At 34.4% G+C, this 20795-nt stretch overlaps 2 protein-coding genes across 5 annotated transcripts; one reads left to right on the top strand and one right to left on the bottom strand.

Annotated features, from left to right (window-relative positions):
• Nucleotides 1–3678: 3678 nt before the first annotated feature.
• On the bottom strand, nt 3679–12965 carry LOC148623872 (uncharacterized). 4 transcript variants are annotated; one of them, XM_088566126.1, is made up of 4 exons: nt 12874–12934; nt 11692–11749; nt 7499–7646; nt 3679–4135 (listed from the first exon to the last, which is right to left on the bottom strand). In XM_088566126.1, exon 4 carries the CDS (start codon nt 4103–4105, stop codon nt 3737–3739), a length of 369 nt encoding a protein of 122 aa, XP_088422252.1. In that variant the 5' UTR covers nt 4106–4135; nt 7499–7646; nt 11692–11749; nt 12874–12934; the 3' UTR covers nt 3679–3736. The 4 variants fall into 4 exon arrangements, with proteins under 4 accessions (XP_088422252.1, XP_088422253.1, XP_088422254.1 ...); XM_088566127.1 differs by lacking the exon at nt 11692–11749 and having other exon boundaries at nt 12874–12965; XM_088566128.1 differs by lacking the exons at nt 7499–7646; nt 11692–11749; nt 12874–12934 and adding an exon at nt 7341–7429.
• Nucleotides 12966–13046: 81 nt separating this feature from the next.
• LOC148623871 (peripherin-2-like) lies at nt 13047–20486 on the top strand. The gene is made up of 4 exons (XM_088566124.1): nt 13047–13634; nt 15307–15532; nt 16225–16381; nt 18623–20486. The coding sequence occupies exons 1-4, from the start codon at nt 13072–13074 to the stop codon at nt 18967–18969; spliced, it is 1293 nt and encodes a 430-aa protein (XP_088422250.1). The 5' UTR covers nt 13047–13071; the 3' UTR covers nt 18970–20486.
• The last annotated feature ends 309 nt before the right edge of the window (nt 20487–20795 follow it).

The raw sequence follows: 20795 nt of genomic DNA, 5'->3' as shown, positions 1-20795 counted from the left end.
TAATTATACAATACAGATTTTACCAAATACTGTTACAAATACGTTTGACAATGGTTGCCCAACTGCATACAACCTATTTACATCAACTCCTTCTGTCAAATGTAAAACAAATAAACGTCCAATAATTGGCAGTAATACTTGTCCAAAATGTGACATTAGCCTAGATGACCATAAAGAATGCATAGCATGATGTGTATGTGAACTCTACACAGAGTGTCTACAAAGAGACTTAGACGCTCTAATGCAATGGGCAGGTGAAATGGTTACTAAAATTTAATAAAACCAAAATGCAAACATTTGCATATAGGTCAAGAAACAGGTGCTAAAAATACCATGAATAATGAGATAATAACAGAGAAAAACAAAGAAATAGATCTTAGAATCACCATAGATAACAAACTGGATTTTCGAGAACATATGAATATACAGATCAGAAAGGCAAATCAAAAACTAGGTTTGATAAACAAAACTTTTTAATATTTAGACAAAGAAATGTTCCTTATATTATACAACATTCTAGTACGTCCACATCTGGAGTATGGTAGTTCTGTTTGGTCAGTTATAAATAAATAGAAAGCAATCCTAATTGAAAATGTGCAAAGAAGGGCAACCAAACTATTAAGACATCCAACACATGAGCTATGGTGAAAGGTTGATTTATCTAGGGTTACCATCATTACAGTACAGAAGGGCCAGATCAGACATATAAAATTATTAATAGTATTGATAGAGTTGAATGTGACAATATTTTTCCAATCAGAGAGTCGAACACGATAGGTCATAAATATAAGATATTCAAAGAAAACACTGCAAAACAAATAAAAGGAAACTTAGTTTTTCGCAAAGAGTTGTGGACATGTGGAATTCACTGCCTGTATCGTGTAGAAGCCATAAACATAAACATTTCAAAGATCTCCCTAAATATTCATTGGAAAAACAACCCAATAAAATTTGTGCCTGACTTTTATGGGCCGGAAGCAGGTATTGAAATAAATATTAAATATTATTGAAATGGATCAGAGAGGCGATGCCTGAGAAGATCTCAAAGACAAGGTAAACGAGGTAAACAAACGATATCTAAGTTTATCGTGAAGCATCTGTACGTGACATTTTTCGACTAAGTTGTACTAAAAGAGGGTAACTCGTAACAGGGTAGTACCTAGAGTGCCTATTTGGTATTACATGAATATATAATTTTTTAAAACGTTATTTTATTTACCAATCTTGGGCCCTTGTCAAGCAAGATACATAGACATCATAATACAATAATCATTATTACAAAGATGCATTTTTTAGTGAACAATACACAAGGAAAGAATGTGAGCAATATTGGAAGTTATTACAATCTGAAGCATTAAGTGTAATGAGGTCGGTTTCATAAGTAGATAGACAAAATATATAAAATTTATTATTTACTATTTTTAAATATGATGAAGGTGAAATCTTTTAACTCTCCCGAAGAGACATTAATTAAAAACACCTTCGATAATTTTGTCAGCTCTGATTTGATTTATACTTATAACCTTCAAATATGGTAAATTTTGTGATGATACATGGTTTTAATTGTCACGGTCTGGTATGTCTATTGGCCGAAATGTCATTCGTAAGGAATTATGGGTTGTCACGGTCCGAAATGACTGTAAGTCGAATTGTTAGGTACTGGTAAACATTATGGTCTTTAAAATTGCGAAACGTCTTAAAAGATTTCTTTTATCTAATTTAGTTTCGTTCATTCTGTTTCGATTTGTATCGTATAATTTTGTTTTTTTTTTTTATTTTGTTTTGATTCATTTTTTTAATTGTTTCGTTTCGATTCTTTCCTTTATCGATTATTTCCGTTTCGTTATCGTTTCGCAATTTTTAAATACCCAAGAATTATGGGTAATATGGATTACGTAATTTTCCAATCGGCAAAACGACATTCAAAAGAGTACTTTAACAAGTGTTTGTTATCAATATGTATAGTTGTGCCTCAGTTTTCAAAACAAATGTAATAAACACTTCCTCAGTACCCCAAAACACGTTTAACTTATCTACAGCAACTCATTGTTGCAACTAAGTGCCATAGTGACATTTTAAAGTTTTATTTGTTTATTACCAAGGACGAAGTGAAAGAAAAACAGCAGTTAAGGAAATAGAAAGAGACAGTGAAGAAATAAAAAAAACGAAAATAAATCTAACCACAGCCAATGAATATCTCATTAAGCCTGATGAATTTAACATCGCAATAGATCAATGGCCAGACAAAGAATATGAAACGAAGCATTAACGATGCAATGACTCTGATACCGAAGTCCTGTTTAAACTCTTCCCGTCATTGCTTAAAATTCAAGGTTTGGACTTTTCCAATATCTGATCATGTTTTTTTTTCAACTTGGTCAATACTGTACAGTTCAATTTTCCTTCTTTTTGGCGTGTTTTATGACTTTGATGGTGTTTTCAGTGGAGAGTAACTGATGCCTAATCCAAATGACGCTGTTGACAATAACAAATATTTGAACTATAAATTAAACGGAAGCAAATGTATCCCCCTTATTTGCATGCGAAGTCAAGTAAATGGCTAATAATTTGAAAAAGCCTCAACCACCTCCTTCACGGTCATTGTAGGTATTAATCGATTGTTTTTTTTATGCATTTTTACTGAATAAAGAACAGATCTTATAGAAGAAACAATTAACATCTGAAATGTTAACTCTGAGAAATATATTTTGAATGTTTATTTGTGTGAACAATTTGGAAAAAAAAGAAAGAAACCTTGCTAAAATGATCCACTTGCACTAAAGTTAAAATGTATAGGGATAAGTGTTGCCTGTTGAATTTTTTGAGGAACTGTTTATCGAAATTAATGACTCATTACTCCATATATTTTGTAAACGTTGATCATTTTGACAGACAATAGAAAACGGAACAGATTTGATAAAGCGCAACAAATGCACCATCGCATAACCTTTATAAAAGTAGCAAATACTTATCGAGATCACCAAAAGGTCTTCAAGAAGTGTAAACACAGCTTCAAGTTAGCACTGAAAGGTCCCGACAACAAAGGTAATAAAATCCACGGTAACAGAACGATGACAATTCTTCAAAATGAACTAAAAAGTCAAATAATGACACGAAAACAGTCACATTAATGACTTACACTGTCAAACACTCGAAATCATTCATTTCAAACCGCAGCAGACAACTTAGAAATAGTGTACAAAAATCCGAAATCGATAAAAATAGATTAAGGCAACGAAAAATCATCATAAAACACTCTTGATTTCTTTGTAAAAGTTGCAGTTGAAAATGTTGAAATGTTGAAAAAGTAACAAAAATTAACTTTAAGCTCCTCATTGGTGGTTCGCGATCCTTAATTAAGCCGTATTTCTTGACTTGGGACGGGGTGATTGTAAACAATTCCATTCTTTAGGATGGCAACAAACCTATAACCTATATACATGATTTTATTCTTGTCAATCAGAAATAATACAATCAGTTATCAGACATGAAGTATTTTACACACATTTTGGGGAAAATTTTACTGCTGCGGTCATAAAGTGATAGTTTAAAGAGCGTTGCTTGAGTACTCCGGGTGTTTAAATCTCGAGCTTATTTAGGCACTCACTAACAGTAGTTAGATTACAAATTAGTTTGACAAGCAATTATTTTTACTTATCATGAAGAGAACATTAAACCCTATAATTATGTGACTTTACTAATGATAACCAAACCGACGTATGAATTTACAGAGTATTCAAATTTCATTTACTTTTTTAAAAGTTTTAGTTTTCGGGGGAATCGTGTCCCCAGAATATTCATCGTCCATTTTAGGATGAGGAATTATTGTAGGCTCTGATGGTGCAATATATTTTGATGACTCTTCTTTTGCCTCCGATTCTTCCAAACCGGCAGGTGGCTTAGTTCTACCACGGACAACTCTAGGCATTACGTCATCAGGATGGAGTTCTCCCTTTGCCATTTTAGGTGTGATAGTGTATGTCTGAATGTTTCTCTTGTCACCTGAAAATTTCACACGCGACCCAGACCCTTCTTCATCGGGTTGTGGCGACGTTATTTCAATTCTTGCAGTTCTTTGTCTGCTACTTGTATTTGCATTTCCCATATAAGTCTAATCAATATTGTTCACTGTTATCTGGAAAAGAAGACAATCAATTACTAAGAATTCTGTTATCGTGATACTGACTGACTAACTGACATTGGAAACGAATATAGCAAAAACCACACATGGTCATTTACCATGATTTTTAAAGACATGAACAGAAATATATACGTTTGTCAAGAAAAGGCCAGTATTCTTCGTTCAACTTGAGGCAACGGCATGCTAATTACCACCCCGACATGCTATAGCATTTCTTCGTCCCATAAGCTACAGACGTGCGTTTTATACATAACATAGTACATGCTTTTTTATGCGAACTACCACAGTGGGTTATGCTATTCTTCGATAAATGACTGGCCCTGAAAAAGTTATAAAAATTCTGGCCTATACCTCCTAGCAAATGAATAATTATTCTGACCACAGTCCAGATACTTTATACAGTGAAATGGAAATAAATTCGCCTTTGTGATTTACTGTACACCCAAAATCCTTGTATGCATTCAAACTTAAATTCATGTTTTAGTATTGATTTTCAACCTCCAAAAGTAAACAGTATTATTTGGAGACATCAGATGCTAATTAAATGCACGCGTGACCAAAAATATCACACTTGAACCGGGACCACCGGGTTAACAAAACTGGGGTCCGATGATCCTCGTCATTCATCAAAGTGGGTCAGCATTTACGATCATGATAATTTTTTTCGACATTTAAATGACAAATATCCGATTTTTGTTTATGGCTCAATATCTGATCACCGCTGTAGGGTAAACCCTGTATATAACAATAATTTAATTTCATATGTAATACGCTTTCTGACTGGATAACAAATTGTCCATCACCTCGTATACCAAATTTTGTAATGTGGCTGTGACGTCATCAACATTTTTGCTTATTTATACTAAAATTAAATGATAATGAATGACTGTTATATTTTTTTCAGTCTATTTGAAATAACCTCAATGACCGTGGTTGCACACATGAAAATAACCTGCTACGCAGGACATTTAGTCTGCACCACGTGATTGAGGTTATTTCCTCCTAGTACTTCCCAAAGCAATTCACCTGAAAATAATTGAATGTACATTTTAAATCTGTGAACTGAAGAGTTTTTAATCTCTTTAAAACTATCAGAGAAACTTGCGTCAGATATATACCATCTCGAGGTTAAATTTCAAAACATTCGTGTCAAGCTAACTTCTCATGCACATTCGAGAGCACTCCAGCAATGCTAGAGGTTGTCTAGCACTTTCCGTAAATCCGTTACTCATTGATACCCATGCCTGTCTCAATGCAATCTTTTATGAAAAATGTTGTGTTGAATGACTTTTAAAAAACACTGAATTGATATATCCTGTTTACTTTTTTCAATGAAGCTCACTAATTTATTTACGCAGTTCGTACAACTGCCAATCAAAGAAAGACTTGACGCAATATCTACGAATCGATATGACGGACTTGTCCATGCGCAAATTTTAGGCATTTTTTTTTTAAATTTAAAAAAAACAATTTGAAAAGTCAAATGCTTGACAGTATTCATGGCCTTAGTTATAATACTATATTGTTTGTTCAAAATTAAATGACCATACATGTGTGTGAATTAAATACTGTAATATTACACATACGTGTATTTATGAAACAAACATGTAGAAAAAAATGAAAGCAATGTAAATACATTATTGAAGGCAAACAGGTACAAACACTCAACTTTAAGTGCAATATTGATTCATAAAAAAAGTGGTACTCGTTATGTTTGAATTCACTATAGTAACTTATTTTTGTTGTCGAGAGAAAAAAAAAGGATTGTTTGGTTAATACTCAAAGTGCATGTGTGATAAAGACATCATATTCCCTTTATTCACCATATCTCGGATGTAATGTTATCAGTCTTGAATTACATATTCCTTGTGTTAAGGCTAAAAAAGGGGGTCAGAACTTGACTTTTGTGAATATGGGCCAAAAAAATGAGATTTTCAAACGATTTGGTATTCATAGAATAGTTAAGGCATTTGTCTTATTAATACAGACCACCTTTCATGTAACTAAAATATTTTTATCAAAACTTGTCTTTTTTTGCAAAAATTGAGATATTTGACTTAATACTGTTACAGGGCACCTACATGAAAATTGAAACAAAAATTCACAGCAAAGCAGGAGGACAGAGATATTTTGTCTTTAAGTTGGAAATGTAACACAGTTATAGAAAGGCAACAGCATTTAAAGATATCTAAAATGTTTTATTAGTAATAGGTATCAGTTTTGTATTACATATTCCAGAGTGTACGTCAAAATGTGGAGGCTAAAATATAGGGCGCTTTCTTTTTGTCTCTTCCTGTTTTTGTTTCTTGGAAAATGACTATCATTTTTCATCAACAGTACAGAATAAATATCAAGCTATGACACAAAAAACTTGTTTTTGAGGAAAAACAGTATTTTCATGAAAAATAATGCTTCAGAAATGGGGTCTATTTTATGAACTCAAAATAAAAGTGGAAGTGAAAAACGTCTATTTTTAGTTCGACCTGTCCTGGTGTACCAAAGTTCGTGCCTTTTTTCTAAAATGGACCTAACAATTATTTTTGAAATTCCCTAATGGAAAAACATGCAAATTTGACAGTTCTAACATCGAAGTTCGAGGTCATAAACGTACACGGCTAGGAATACCAGAAGCGATAGTACAAAAGATCCAAAAATACACAAATAAACATGCAGTATAAATATGCACTGTATTAAAACAACTGATCATTTTCAAAAATAACCGATTGATTGCTTAATTTGGCTTAAAATTTAGTGTTGTCTGCATACTTTTGATATATTTGAGGCCTTCCTTAACTCAGTGCCTCAGCACATTGATTATAATGTCACATGATCTTCCTTCGAAATTTTGAGTATGACTGGTCAGTGCATGGTTTTGTGAATTCGTGGAATTTTGGTCAAATAACCATTAATATGACAAATCAAAGTTCTCATTTCTGTTGATGCTAGAAATAAATCTTTTAAACCTACTATTTCACATTTTCTTACATATTATAGTGAAGTCAGGACAAAACACCCGTCTGCCAATGACCTTTGTAAATAAAACATCGACGAGTAAACAAGAATCATCCGACAAAAACGGCTTATATCGAAGAACAATCATACCCACTGCGACTACAGCCTCATAGAACTTCTGATTTCACGACTAATTGGATACTAGAATATCTGTTCATGTTTGCACTTCACCTTTACATACACTTACCACATGTCCTGTTATTCTCGCGTTTTATGTCTATTTACCTAGATATCTATTGAATTTAAAACCCGTTCCATTGAATATTGTGATATGTATCTAAATGGGGTTTGTGTTTTGTGTTACAAAAGACTTCATTAAATGAGCCTTAGACGGACGGTACATACCTACTGGTCTCTGTTACAATTCTTGCATTCCCCAGAAAGTAAATTCGTCCGCTCTTTCTATTGGTGATTTCTTTGCTCCACTTTTCTCTACTGTTATCTCTCAAGAAAGTTCTATAGATGTACAAGAATTCTCTTCCTCTATGTGTTCCTGTAATTTATTCTCAACTACATTAGAATCGATTTTTTTTCTGGTCAGCAGTTTCTTTTTCTTTAGAAGGTCGCTTCAGTTGAAGTTTGTTATTTGAAAGTCCCATAATAATATATATAGATATTAGTAACATCCGAATACATCATAATAAAAGGGTAGAAACTAAATGTGACAGATACGCTTTAGTGAGTTGTCAATCAACTTTTTTAAATCAATTACAAATCCATTCAAAACTTCATAGGAGGCAGATCCAGCGTTCGCCCCATAAAGGCTTAAACTTTTCTGAAATCTTGCTTGTTTGTTGGGGTTTAACGTCCGAGCAGCAATATTTCAGCTATATTCAGACGATGAACATGAAATGGATGATAAAATGAACATGAAATGAAAAAAAAAGGATGGGACACAAGGATAATAGGGTCGACAAATTTTGATTGCCACTGGAAAAAGGGGGGGGTTGGTAAGGTCGGGCAATTTAGCCTCCTGTGGCGGAGCGCAAAGGTTCCTACTCCTATTGAATACCACAGCAGGGTTCTTTAACGTGCGAGGAACGTGGCATCTTTCCCAACACGGTGCACCACTATGGTTTGCGGTCAGGTTTTCCGTATTATAGCCTGACAACCCCAGCATGTAACACGCCAGGGGTACCCCATTCCACCACCTGGGGCACACATCCCAGTTGCTCTGTGGGCAGAGCGCCTAGCCCCCGGCTAGGTTTCTGAGCACTATTTAGTCGCCTTATACGACAAGCTTAGCGCTGCTGCAGGCCTATTCTTTTAACACCCGGACCTGCACGGGGCCTGAAATCTTGATTTCCCTACTGTCGACGAATAAGTTCAACATGGTTCAATGACCATTATTTTATTTTGTGAGAGGGTTAGCGATATAAGACATTTGTTGTAATTATGACAAGTGTAGACACAGATTTATACTGTGCGAGGGGCATGTATTCAAGGGCCAGATCCAGAAACTTTGAAAAAGAGGGATGCCAACCGGGGTTCCTCAAAAAAGGGGGTGATGAAACTTTTGCAATTCAACTTTTTTGCTGCGGTGGATTTTCTGATACTAGAAAAGTATACAAATTAGTCTAGACATTTATCAGATTGACCTCTTGAGAAACTTTTGTAAAGGCAAAGCGCTACTTCTTTATCTATCGATGCTTTGAAATGTAGTCAAAATATCTGTCATTTTCGTAAATTTTCGTTTCTGTAGAAATATACCTTTACTTTGAATTATTTCTATTAAATTGTACTTTTCCTGTGTAACTTCATTTGATATCCACAAATAAAATGCATTAAATACATGAAATAGGTGTATATATATTTATTGCCGACAGGACATTCACCTGGGTTAAAAGTACTTTAACCTTTGTAAAAAAAAACTATAAGGGATACACAGATAAGCACGTGTCTTGTTTTCACTTCATTTCATCAACTTTCCTTTTATCTGTTGCAACATCAATTCAGCACCTGCATATAAGAGTTTTCATATCACAATTCATACGTTATTCCATAGCTTGCCGTAACTATGCAGACTTCTTGTATCGCACAAGACTTCTTACAATTAGGCTTCTGAAACAAGGTTATGTTGCTACAAGATTGAATTTATCACTCCAGAAGTTTTATGGTCGTCATCATGAACTCGTGGATCGTTACCGTGTATCCATCTGCTCCATGAATACTCCTACAAAGTAAGAGGTTGGAATTCCGTTCCTCCATACCCCCAACCTCTTACTTCCAAGCGCCATATTGCACAATTGTCGTTCCGACTTCCTTTGAAATCAGCAGAATTATAGTAAACTATTTACCATTTAAAACGTTTCATACAGTTTCTTTACCATAACACGGGAGAATGTGACTAAACTGAAGAAAAACAAATGACCTACCTAATGAGAAAATCCAGCAATCCAGGAAATCCTTAGGAAATGCAGTTAAAATAAACTTCATATTTGGTTTTTAGCTTTTTGAGTATGTCATTCCGGCTGATAAAATTACGGATTTTTAAAATTCGCGAAACAAACATATTAAATTAACCAACGAATTGCCTTTACCAACTCGAAGTTCGTTTTGTCAAAAATATATTGTATTCCGTAAAATTAGTGACCTAATTCAAAATGGCTGGTCATTTTGACAACTGTCTTCGTTACAAATGTTTTCTAGGTATTTAATAAATATTTAGGATTTTTACCGCTCGATTTGTGGTAGGTTAAACTTCTTTTATGTAAATAAAAGACTTAAAATATTTAAAAAAAAATCATGTTTAGCTAATTCACATTTGCTTAGGCTTTCAACGTGTCAGATGCTAGAGGTTAGGATGGCACCAAGTCAGAAAATAGCTTGCCAGACAACCTCTACCATTGCTGGAGTACACCGTGAAAACGGATTTGTTCTACGCGTCATAGTTTTCCTTAACCCATTTGTCTCCCCCGGACTTGACTTTTTATGAGCAACTCGGCGGGTGTTTCTAGAAAAGCCGAAGACGCTTACCCTACCGGTTCACCTGGTCCATGCTCACAGTTTCTATTGGAGTATTCTATTCTATTGTAACTTTGAAATTGTATGTATTATTTTTAAAGAAATAATTTGTAAGAAATAATTCCAAATCATCTTCCAAATATACAGAGGAAGATGTTTACAAAATGCTGGAATTTTTAACCGACAACATAATTGTCCAGTGTGGTGGACGTGTTTTTCAACAAACGGTCGGCATTCCAATGGGAACAAATTGTGTTCCTTTACTTGCTGACCTTTTCCTTAACTCTTATGAGGCTGACTTTATAGCTGATCTGATCCAAAAGAAAGAATATCGTTTAGCTAGATCCTTTAATCTCAGTTTCCGCTATATAGATGACGTATTATCTTTAAACAATCCTAATTTCGGGGGTTTGATACATCGCATCCACCTCAAAGAACTTGAGATAAAGGATACTAGAGACACTGTGAAGTCAGCCTCATATCTTGACCTACACTTAGAAATTGATGGTAAACGAAAACTATTGACCAAACGTTACGACAAACGTGATGACTTTTCATTCAAAATTGTCAACTTTTCTTTCATCTGTGGCAACATCCCTTCAGCACCTGCATATAAGAGTTTTCATATCACAATTCATACGTTATGCCAGAGCTTGCCGAAACTACAGAGACTTTTTGTATCGCGGAAGAACTCTTAACAAATAGGCTTCTGGAACAGGGTTATGTTGCTACAAGATTGAAGTCATCACTACGGAAGTTTAATGGTCGTCATCATGAACTCGTGGATCGTTATGGTGTATCCATCCGCACCATGAAAACTGATTTATTCAACGGGCCATAGTTTTCCTTTCCTCGTTTGTCTACCCCAGACTTGACTTAATATGAGCAACTCTGCGGGTGTTTCTAGAAAAGCAGAGGACGCTTATCCTACTGGTGCACCTGGTCCATGCCAGTTTTTAGTGGAGTCCGAGTTGCTCATTTGCTTTTGTCACTTTGTATGTATGATTTTAGTTACTTTATGTTCTTTGTAGTGTATGTCTGTTTTCCATGTCTGGTCTTTGTACCTGGATTACATTCTTTTGATTACCGCTATAACCTTGGTTCCCTTGATTACTCATTGATTATTTTATGTTCTTTGTTTTGTGTCTGTTTACCATGTCTGGTCTTTGTCCCTGGATTTCATTCTCTTGATTTCGGCTAAAATCTTGGTTCCCTTGATTATTTTATAATGAACAGAAATGCGTCTGAAAGTTTCGGAACTCTTGGGTCATTTAAAAAAATCATACTTCCGGTTGTAATAAAATAAGATTTTCTACGCCGATCCCGGATCTGTTTGACCAATAAAAAAATTGTACTAAATCAAAATTTAATTAGCAAAAAATGGTAAATGACACGAAATCTATTTTAATTTTAAGGGATTCTACTAAATGCTTCGCTCGCTCTTGAGGGAAATACCTTCCTCACATTATTATAGATAAAATTCTTAATATTAAAAGATCAATTTATAATAATAATGATGATTTTATAAAGGAGATTCGTTTTTAAACAAAAAAAAAAGAATTTCTGAAGTATACATTAAAACTGTGGCTTTATGTCTTCTTTGTTTGGCCATACTGTGCAGTTCGTGAGACTCTGGAAGAAATAAAAAAGGTGATTTTCTTCAAATAAATTTGCAATGGTTTCTTTCTTTGTGATTAGGTTTAATTTGGTCTGGAGCTGACATGTCCGTTAACTGCTAGTAGTCCCTATATAGTTTGTACATATCTGTAATTTATATTCAGTTTCTTTATTTCCGTTGTAACAAGGGACTCGAACCTTTTTGAACTGATTTTTAGGCGTGCTTAATTGTGTAATAATTTTTCCTCAATGGCCAGATTTTAAAGGGGATTGTGATAACGCCAGAGTTCATTTTTTGCGCCTGTCCCAAATCAGAATTTTCTTGCCTCTGTATTTCTTGTTTCGTTTTCACCTTTTTTGATTTTGAATTTTTTTTTTGCTATTTGAGTTTATATGGGGAACTCTTTTGCTATACATGTGCATAATAATTTTTTTTTTTTGGTCCTGTGGTTTGAGGGTTTCCTCGTCGTTCATTGAAGACCAATGGGTGGCCATACCTATGCCAGCACTCCACAGTTTGGTTTAGTTTCGAAAAAATGACATTAATGGAAACCGGTGGTTGCTATAGTGATTAAAAATGAAGAATCTATCGCCGATAAAACATTTTCTGAAAAAGAGGACTTTTCAAAGTATTTTCGCAATGTTTCATATATTTTCAATGTTGAAGGGGCTTTTTTTCAATGACAATTTGGCTTCATTGAGAAATTGAAAGTAAGTTAATTTTTTACAAATGCTAAATTTGACAAGTGGATTACAAAGTGAAATAGCTAAAAATCTAACCGGCAATGCCCATATGAGAAAGGGGTTTTCCAAGTAAAAAGTTTGGACAATTTCAGGGCATGAAATAAAAATTTAAGTTATTTTGCGCGAAATTTGATATTTTTAATCCTGATTTTATCAACTTTTTCGCAAATTTTCGCTTATTTTTGCATGGTTTGTATGGTAATCCTATTTGCTATGGGTATTTTTTTCCAGAAAAGTTTTACTGGATTCTGAAGGCCTTGGCTTAAACTATTTGTAGATATATAGCTTTACAAATGCTTAAAAATTTTTAAAGTGATAAATGTTACAAAGCTTCAGATTACAATACCAAAATTAGGCGGTTCTACAATACTGTGGAGTGCTGGCTATCTACTTACCCAAAAACTGGCAATGAGTAAAATGGAAAGTCGATGTAAAAAATACAAAATTGGTTTGCTAAGTGTTCATTTTGTAAGATGAAAAATGAACGACGTCACAATCAATATACAACGTTTTTGACACTTTGTGACGTAGATCAATGCGTGACAACTTTAGACTTCCGCTTCCTGTTTACATATTCATAGTTTGTGTCAAAGATGTGTGTTACGTTTGATGTATCGGAGAAAGGAAGAAAACGGCTTGCCCTGATATCAGCACTTTTCAGTGGCCTATTAACACTTTTTGGGATATTCTTATCATTGTTTGCCTCGTATATAAAAGGCACAATAGATGATAAACTGCATTTGATGGAGCAATATGACGCCAAAGTTCTGCCGTCCTTTTTATTGACAGTTGGTATAATAATGTTGATATCCAATTTGATATTGACAAAAGTATGCTATGATTTAGCTTACCCTATGACTCGAGTTAGATGGCAAAACCTACTTATTCTGTTAATCATTTATCTGTTTGTCGCAATTTGGTTTATATTCGCTGCTTCGATGTTGTGTTTTTCCGAAAGTAGTAAAATAGAAAAAGGCTTGGGTGATGGAATAGCTAGCATGATGAAGCATTATAACCACAAAAAAGAAACAAAGGTCATCCTTGACGTGTTACAACTTGAATATCACTGTTGTGGAAATGAAAACTACAAGGACTGGACAAAAATACCCTGGATTAATCTTGCTTACGTTAATGTTGAGCATGAAGATGTCAAAAGGTTTGTTAAGGCATAAAAGGGAGTACAGTTAGCCTGTTTCTTGCTACCTCATCACCTTTTTGTGCTTATTTAATTTAATGGCCATTCTTGTTCAAGGATTCTTGTAGCCCATTAACTCTGTTCATAATATTTTTTTTGAAAACTAGAATTCCCTTACCTATCCTAATCTTTCCTAGTTGGTAGCAGGAAACAAAACAATTATTTTGTTTTGCCAAATATCAGTCTGTTTCAAAATAAAAAATAATCCCAAATTAAATTAACTAGCCTAAAACTAATGGAATACAAAAATTATTCAGACTAAAATAAGTGTTTGGCAGTAATCCTTGCTTAAGGTTAAATATGTTCAAAGAGTCTTCATGTTACAATTATTACTATTACTTATTCTATTTGTCAGTCATGTTTGTGATTCAAACCTGATATTGTTTGTGATTTAATGTTTAGTTATGTTATAGTCTGCTGAATTATTTGGACATTATTAAAATATGTAAAATTCTTTGTTTTTGAGTATGGCTCTACCAAAGTGACTATTTCCCCAAATAGAGACAAAACAAACAGTTATACTATCATGATCAAGTATTTAACTATATATAGAGTAAGTCAAGTTTGTTGATTTTACCAAGGAATTATTATGAAGCCATTGCATCACCTATCCTAAAGAAACTTTCACCAGCATTGCAACAGAAGAAAAGTTCATACAATTAAGAAGCTTAAGTTATTGATATGTTGTAAGTGTAGGGCAGTGCACTTACATGTTAGTTAATTGTAGTTAGTTAACTGCAGTTTCTTTTAAAGGAGGCTCTTTGTGCAGAAATGTATGAAGCCCTATGGACTGTAATATCTTAATATTATATTATGAAGTTCATTTGTACAGATGCAAGGGAAATAATTACCAATTAACGTGGATTGAGAAATAAAATAACTTTGTTTCACTAATGGTCCCAGTGATGTAAATATTATACTTGATATACATGTACAATTAATAAAAAAACAATGACAGACACTGCGAACATGTATACAGTGACTTTATTTTATACTCTCTGGTACATGAAATTTTTAAGCACATGTCGGACTGTGCGCTGCTATAGGGATAGAATTAGAGAAACTCATATGAGCCATCCAACATACAGATATCCTAGTGAACATATACATTGTAGTTAATACATTTACAGAATATTTTAAGACTAAGTCCCAGTTTAATATGTAAACAGTCAATGATATTTCTACCCAGCGCTTTAAGCATAGAATATTTGCAGAAAACTTTTACATAGCTCAGGAACACTTAATTAGTATTTCTTTGTTGCATTTGTACAATAGACAATTTCTCCTTAATTTTCAAATTCCTTTCAATGTGACCGTACTATGTATTTTGAAGAGTAATTGTTGCATATCAAGCCATATAAATAATAACTACCATTCAATTTTGTATTAGATTAGACTACATATCTCACTAAAAAGAAAAGTCGGATCAAACTGTTATTCATATTCTATAATTGGTAATGTTACTGTAGATGTAGTTGCGGTAACGTAGAAATGAGTTATAGGAGCTAATAGCTGCAGTAATATGGTATCGTATCGAATACTAGTACTCTGTAATACGTGATGGTCCGATCCTCTCGACTATCCAAAGTGTATAGTTTGTATATCTTTAAATGTTTCTTTTTTTTTTCTTCAGGAAAATGAAGGCTGGTAAGTTAATCACTGATGACGTTCCATTTAGTTGCTGTAGTCCTTTCTCCTCACGTCCATGTATTCACCATGGTGTTGACAACGAAGAAAGGCATGTTAAGCTGGAAAACACATTATCTAAAACCGGATGTACTGAAGTGCTGGTGGAATATTTTGACAACGCTTTACTTCTACCCGGTGGATACGCCATATTAGTGAGCTTCTTTGCCCAGGTAAATATCCAAAAGAAATGTAATTCTGTCTATCGTGAAAGGGAATATCGGCAGTAAAATTAAGATGTGAATTAAATCTGCATCAATGCTTTAAACAAGAACAGTTTAATTATTCGGATATCACTTAAGGTAAAAGACTGAAGCAGGCGCGGATTCAAGGACGGTCATGCCGCAAGTACGCCCCCTAGAATTGAAAAAAAAATTTCCTTAATTTTATTTACGGCCCCCAACCTGAGATCCTGTATCCACCCTGTGAAGGATACCAAAAAATTGTACTTGTCTATTGTAATTAAGAAATAACAAGTCTGTACACAAAAGAAACCACGATAGCTGAAAGGACAGAGTAATTCTGATTGGCATGAAACGGGATGACAGTTTGATTCTGAGGTGGGTGGCAGTTTTGGTATATTTTTTTTTTAAACTGCGAATCAGAAAATTTATTTTCTAATGCTGTATTACTAGATTATTTATTCTTCATTATAATGTACATAAAATCTGGAGGCCAGAAAATGCATTGTTTTTAATTTCTAGTTAGTGGAGTCCAGCATATTTATTTCCAAAATTTTCCAGGATAATTATTTACAAAAACTTACAGCCCCCATTAAAATCAATGGTCGTCCTTACGGTCTACGGTAGCTTTTAACTACAGTTAAAATCAAGTACATACATACTGGTTTGTTGTTACTCTGTAGATATTTATGATGGTACTGATCAGATTAATACAGACGTCTATTACCAGTGCTTGCGAGTTTGAAGACCCTTATGGTGTCGGTGTAGCTTACATATTCCCTAGGTGTCCATGTGAACTGTGTGATACTGGAGATGCTACAAAGTATATGAAGCACCAGAGTAAGTGTTTTTTTTTTTATATTTGAAACATATTTGAAGACTTCTTATAAAATGATGTTCAACAAAATTATCAGTTAAAACGGGATACATCCTTAATTTAGTTTCCAACATTCCATTTTGACATGTATATTACTTTAAATATCAGCACATTGATGTTTACATTGAAAACGGTGCCACCCAAGAATAATCCTATATAATTTTCATCATTCAGATGTGATGCAGAATGGAATTTATTGCATCCAATGATTTTAAATCGGCGTCGATAAATGTACTATACTCTTCTAGTCTTATATAACATTGAAAAAACTGTGGCTTACCCCTAGCACAAATATCACGGCTATTTGTTAAGGTGGGACGTTACTAAGATTTATCAGAGATTATGATTTTTTAATAGGTAACTATACTGAACATTAAACTTCATGTGATTGTCTTTGGCTGTTGTAAATATGTATGTAGACATTTGTTTGCGGTGCAACCACATACCACTGAATGTCATGCGAACCAGGACAAGATTTCAAAGACCAAAATAAAATGTAGATCCATATACAAGATAGGCACTGTTTGCTATATTGCTATCTTCCCACTCCGGGATTTAAACCTCCGTTTTATTGAAGGAAGGCTGACTATCATTGATTGTTTCTCTGGTACAGTTGTGGACTCAGTGGCGGATCCAGAGAACACCTAATTGGGGGAGGCACCCCCCCCCAAAAAAAAATCTTGACAAACGCATTATAATGCACGCATTTACACACAAAAATACACTACTAGTATTTTCATTTTTGCAGATTGATAAGGGGGATCTGGGTCCTCATCTCCTTGGATCCGCCTATGGTTGTCTCTTTGGTACATTATTTGTTTAAACTTTCTATAATATTGTCATTTTGTTTAAAATACACAAAATATAGGTACTGTCCACAACATAAAGTGACGAAAGAAATGGCCAGGTTCAACATGCTAAAATATAGGGAAAAAGTTTCTCCGTAGTAGATGCACATCTTTAAACCTAACTATTATATTACCAGACCCCTCCTTGAACACCGTGTATAACCCCTTAGGCAGGTTTTGTGGATTCAGCGTTGTAGTCACGGCTTTTCTAACTTCAGTTTTTGTTGATTTATGGTAATTTCTTGAGAAAAGACGTGGGTTGCGTTCGTAAATTACTCTGAAATGAATGAAAATTTTACATATCAATATAACATTACGAGCCAGGGTTCGACACTAACAGTGGCCCAGTAGTCCTGTGCCCGGCTTATTTCAAGGAGGACAACCTTGAAATTTAAATTGATAGTCCTTTGGGAACCCTGAATTAATTTTCAAAATTTTATTAGTCCTAACTACCTCAGGAGAGGACCACTTCTTATGGACTACACAGTGAGAAAAGTAAGTGTCAAACCCTGTGAGCATTCGATGCTATGATGGTTAACCTTCCAGCGTTATAAGTACACCAAAAACCGTAAAACTAGCCTAAAGGGTTAGACACGGTGTTCAAGGAAAGGCTAGTAAAATAAAAAGTTACTATAATTGTCCTTTTTAGCGTATCAAAAACAGCATTTTTTTTTCTAAAAGTGAGCCATAAATAAAAGCAAATGCAAGAGTAGTCATGGAAACAAGATTTGAGCAGAAATCAAAAGAATATAATCCAAAGATAAAGACCAGACAGGGGAAATAGACACAAAAAACAAAAACATGAAATAACAAAATAACACGTACAATGAAACAAAAGCAAATGAGCAACTCGTACTCTACTAAAAAAAGTGGAAGCATGGACCGGGTGCACCGGTAGGGTAATCGTCCTATGCTTTTCTATTAAAACCCGCCGAGTTCTTGATAAAATGTCATTTACTGTAAGTCTCTGCTCAAGCTATCCTTGCACATATATGTAAATAGAATTATCCTTAATCTAGGAAAAAGACGATGCTATCCCATTTTTTTATCTTGTATTTCAGAGAGAACAGAAAATGACGGTAACCGTGGTGCCCCCATCGACCTAAGTGGATTAGGCCAAGCCGCTGGCGAAGGCTTTCTTTCAAATATATGAAAATTTTATATATATTTTTTTATCTATGTTTACTTGTTTCATTAGGTTATTTGACCATTTCGGAAATGAAGTCGACTGGTGATTTTGTTTGAAAAATATAAATCTATTCTAGACAATAAAATGCTGACTAATTATAAGAACGAGGAGAACTGCTTGCACTGGTATGAAAACAGTCTGTTCATTTCTGGTATATTGTATTTCAGAAAGGAAAGAAAATAAAGGCGAAAAGGTTGTTGATGATGATGAAGATGAACCTGCACCACCTCCTGATCTAAGTGGTTTAGCCGACGCCGCTGGTGGTGGCGGTGACGACGGAGGTGGCGGTGGTGATGATAAGAAAAAGAAAGGAAAAAAGGATAAAGATAAAAAAGATAAAGATAAAAAGGGCAAATCTAAGAAGGACAAAAAGTCTAAGGGTAAGAAATCGTCGAAAGGCAAGAAATCTCCGAAAAGCAAGAAGTCACCGAAGGCAAAAGTGAAAGCAAAACCGAAAGTAAAAGCAAAGCCGAAAGCAAAAGCAAAACCCAAAATGAAGATGAGAAAGAAATAGAAGAATAGCAATGGATTTTTAGCAATAAACCTTGTTGCTTGGAGTTACGGTGGGAAGTTGTTATGCATACAATTTCATTGATCGTTGTTCTTACTTGGATGATCAAAATCATAGTCAGACTAAACAATATCAATAAATCCAAAATCAGAACTTTATTAGATAGCTGTGCACCATTTTAGTCATCTGGAAATATAGTGTACCTGATTGGTTCAGAATACTGCAGTACTCTATTGATTGATCTTAAATAAGAGTAGTGTATGGCAGATTTATATAGGAATATCAAATGCCCAATTCTTTTTGGACTTTGTTTACCCTCTGTAAGATTTGTTAAGCCTTGTTATTTTCTTGAAAATCGTCAGGTAAACAGTAATCATGTTATCCCTCCTTTCATCCGTCCTCTGTTCTAATCCACAACTCCTCTAAAACTGTGGAATGGAATTTGATTTAACTTTCACAACTGTTTATGCCATGTGCACTTTCTTTTTTTTTCCATCTGATTTTTTTTTTTTTTTTTTTTTCTGGGGGGGGGTTCCTAATGCAAAATATGTATTATGTCATTGGTCGCTTAGGAGGGGGTGGGCATCTCCTCTAAAACCACTGAATTGAATTTAATGAAACTTTCACATATTCTTTATCACGTGATGCCATTGTGTGCCTCCATTTTTTTCATAATGTTTGCTGGGGCTTCCTTTATTGTATCTAGGGAGGGAAGCGGGGGTATCAATAAGTGAGCTTTGCTCTCAGTATTTCTAGTTGTTATCTGTACACAGCTGAATTAGTCTCGTGTTTAATTATCTACCCGGTTTACCATTAAATAGGCCATGATTTATAGACTTCTCCAGATTTTTCTTTCTTATATGCAGAAATACCGAAAACGAGGAACTTACTCTGAACTTAACGGCTTAAGTCGACGTAGTGACTAGCTATTGACTTCATTGGAACTCGGACAAAAATGACTTGAAATTATTTTGAAGTATAACGACGGCTTATTCGTGCCGTGTAGATTTTTAAATTCGTTTGTTTGGTATTTCAAATTGTTCGTACTATTTTAACACTTGCAGAACTATTTATGATAAACAATTTAACACGAGCCGGCGCGGGAGATATATGTTAGTTCCTTGTTTTGTTTTGTTTTTTTTACTCTAGTTTTGTTAAGTTTTTCATTTGTAGAGCGTTTTTTTAAAGATGTTCGGGTTCCTAAAACTTTTAAAGTCTTATTTAACTGTCCAGTGACTTTTTATGTCTGTAATATACAGTCCCTGGACCGACTTACATCAATGTAAATAGCCCTGTCGAAAAATATAACAATCCTTTACAAACCATGAAACGTTACCTTAGTTGTCGAGATTTGTTTACATGCATGTTTTTAATAGAACCCATCTGAATTCCTACGCAAGATGAACATCCCCACTGTTCAAAGAACGTAGTTCAAATGGATAAAAAAACAGTATAGGATCGACATTTATGTATTTTTTATTTAAATCAATTATAAAGTTTCAATAAATATAGTATCTTTAGTAGATGTTGTCCATAAAAGGAACCCAGGGAGGGTTTTTCTTAGCAATGGTTGGAGTTAAAGCACTATTACATTTTTAGCCTGGGCCATGTGAGCTATTGCCGTCACTTGGCGTCCGGCGTCGTCGTCTGTCGATAAAAAAGTTTTCAAAAATCTTCTCTGACACTTTTGGACCAGTTAAGACCAAACTTGGTATAGATGTTCTTTATGGTATTTTTCTTAGAACTGTGGGAAATTTTGATCCGTCAAAAAAGCTGACCACCGTTACTAAAAATTGAACATAGAGTTCTGACGCCAGTGTATGCATATA

This window comes from Perna viridis, chromosome 2, assembly GCF_037379345.1.
Source record: "Perna viridis isolate PV_CMFRI_1.1 ecotype Kerala chromosome 2, ASM3737934v1, whole genome shotgun sequence".
Classification (NCBI taxonomy): Eukaryota; Metazoa; Mollusca; class Bivalvia; order Mytilida; family Mytilidae; genus Perna; species Perna viridis.
Note: the sequence above shows the minus strand (reverse complement) of the source record. Positions and strands in the feature narration are given on the sequence as shown.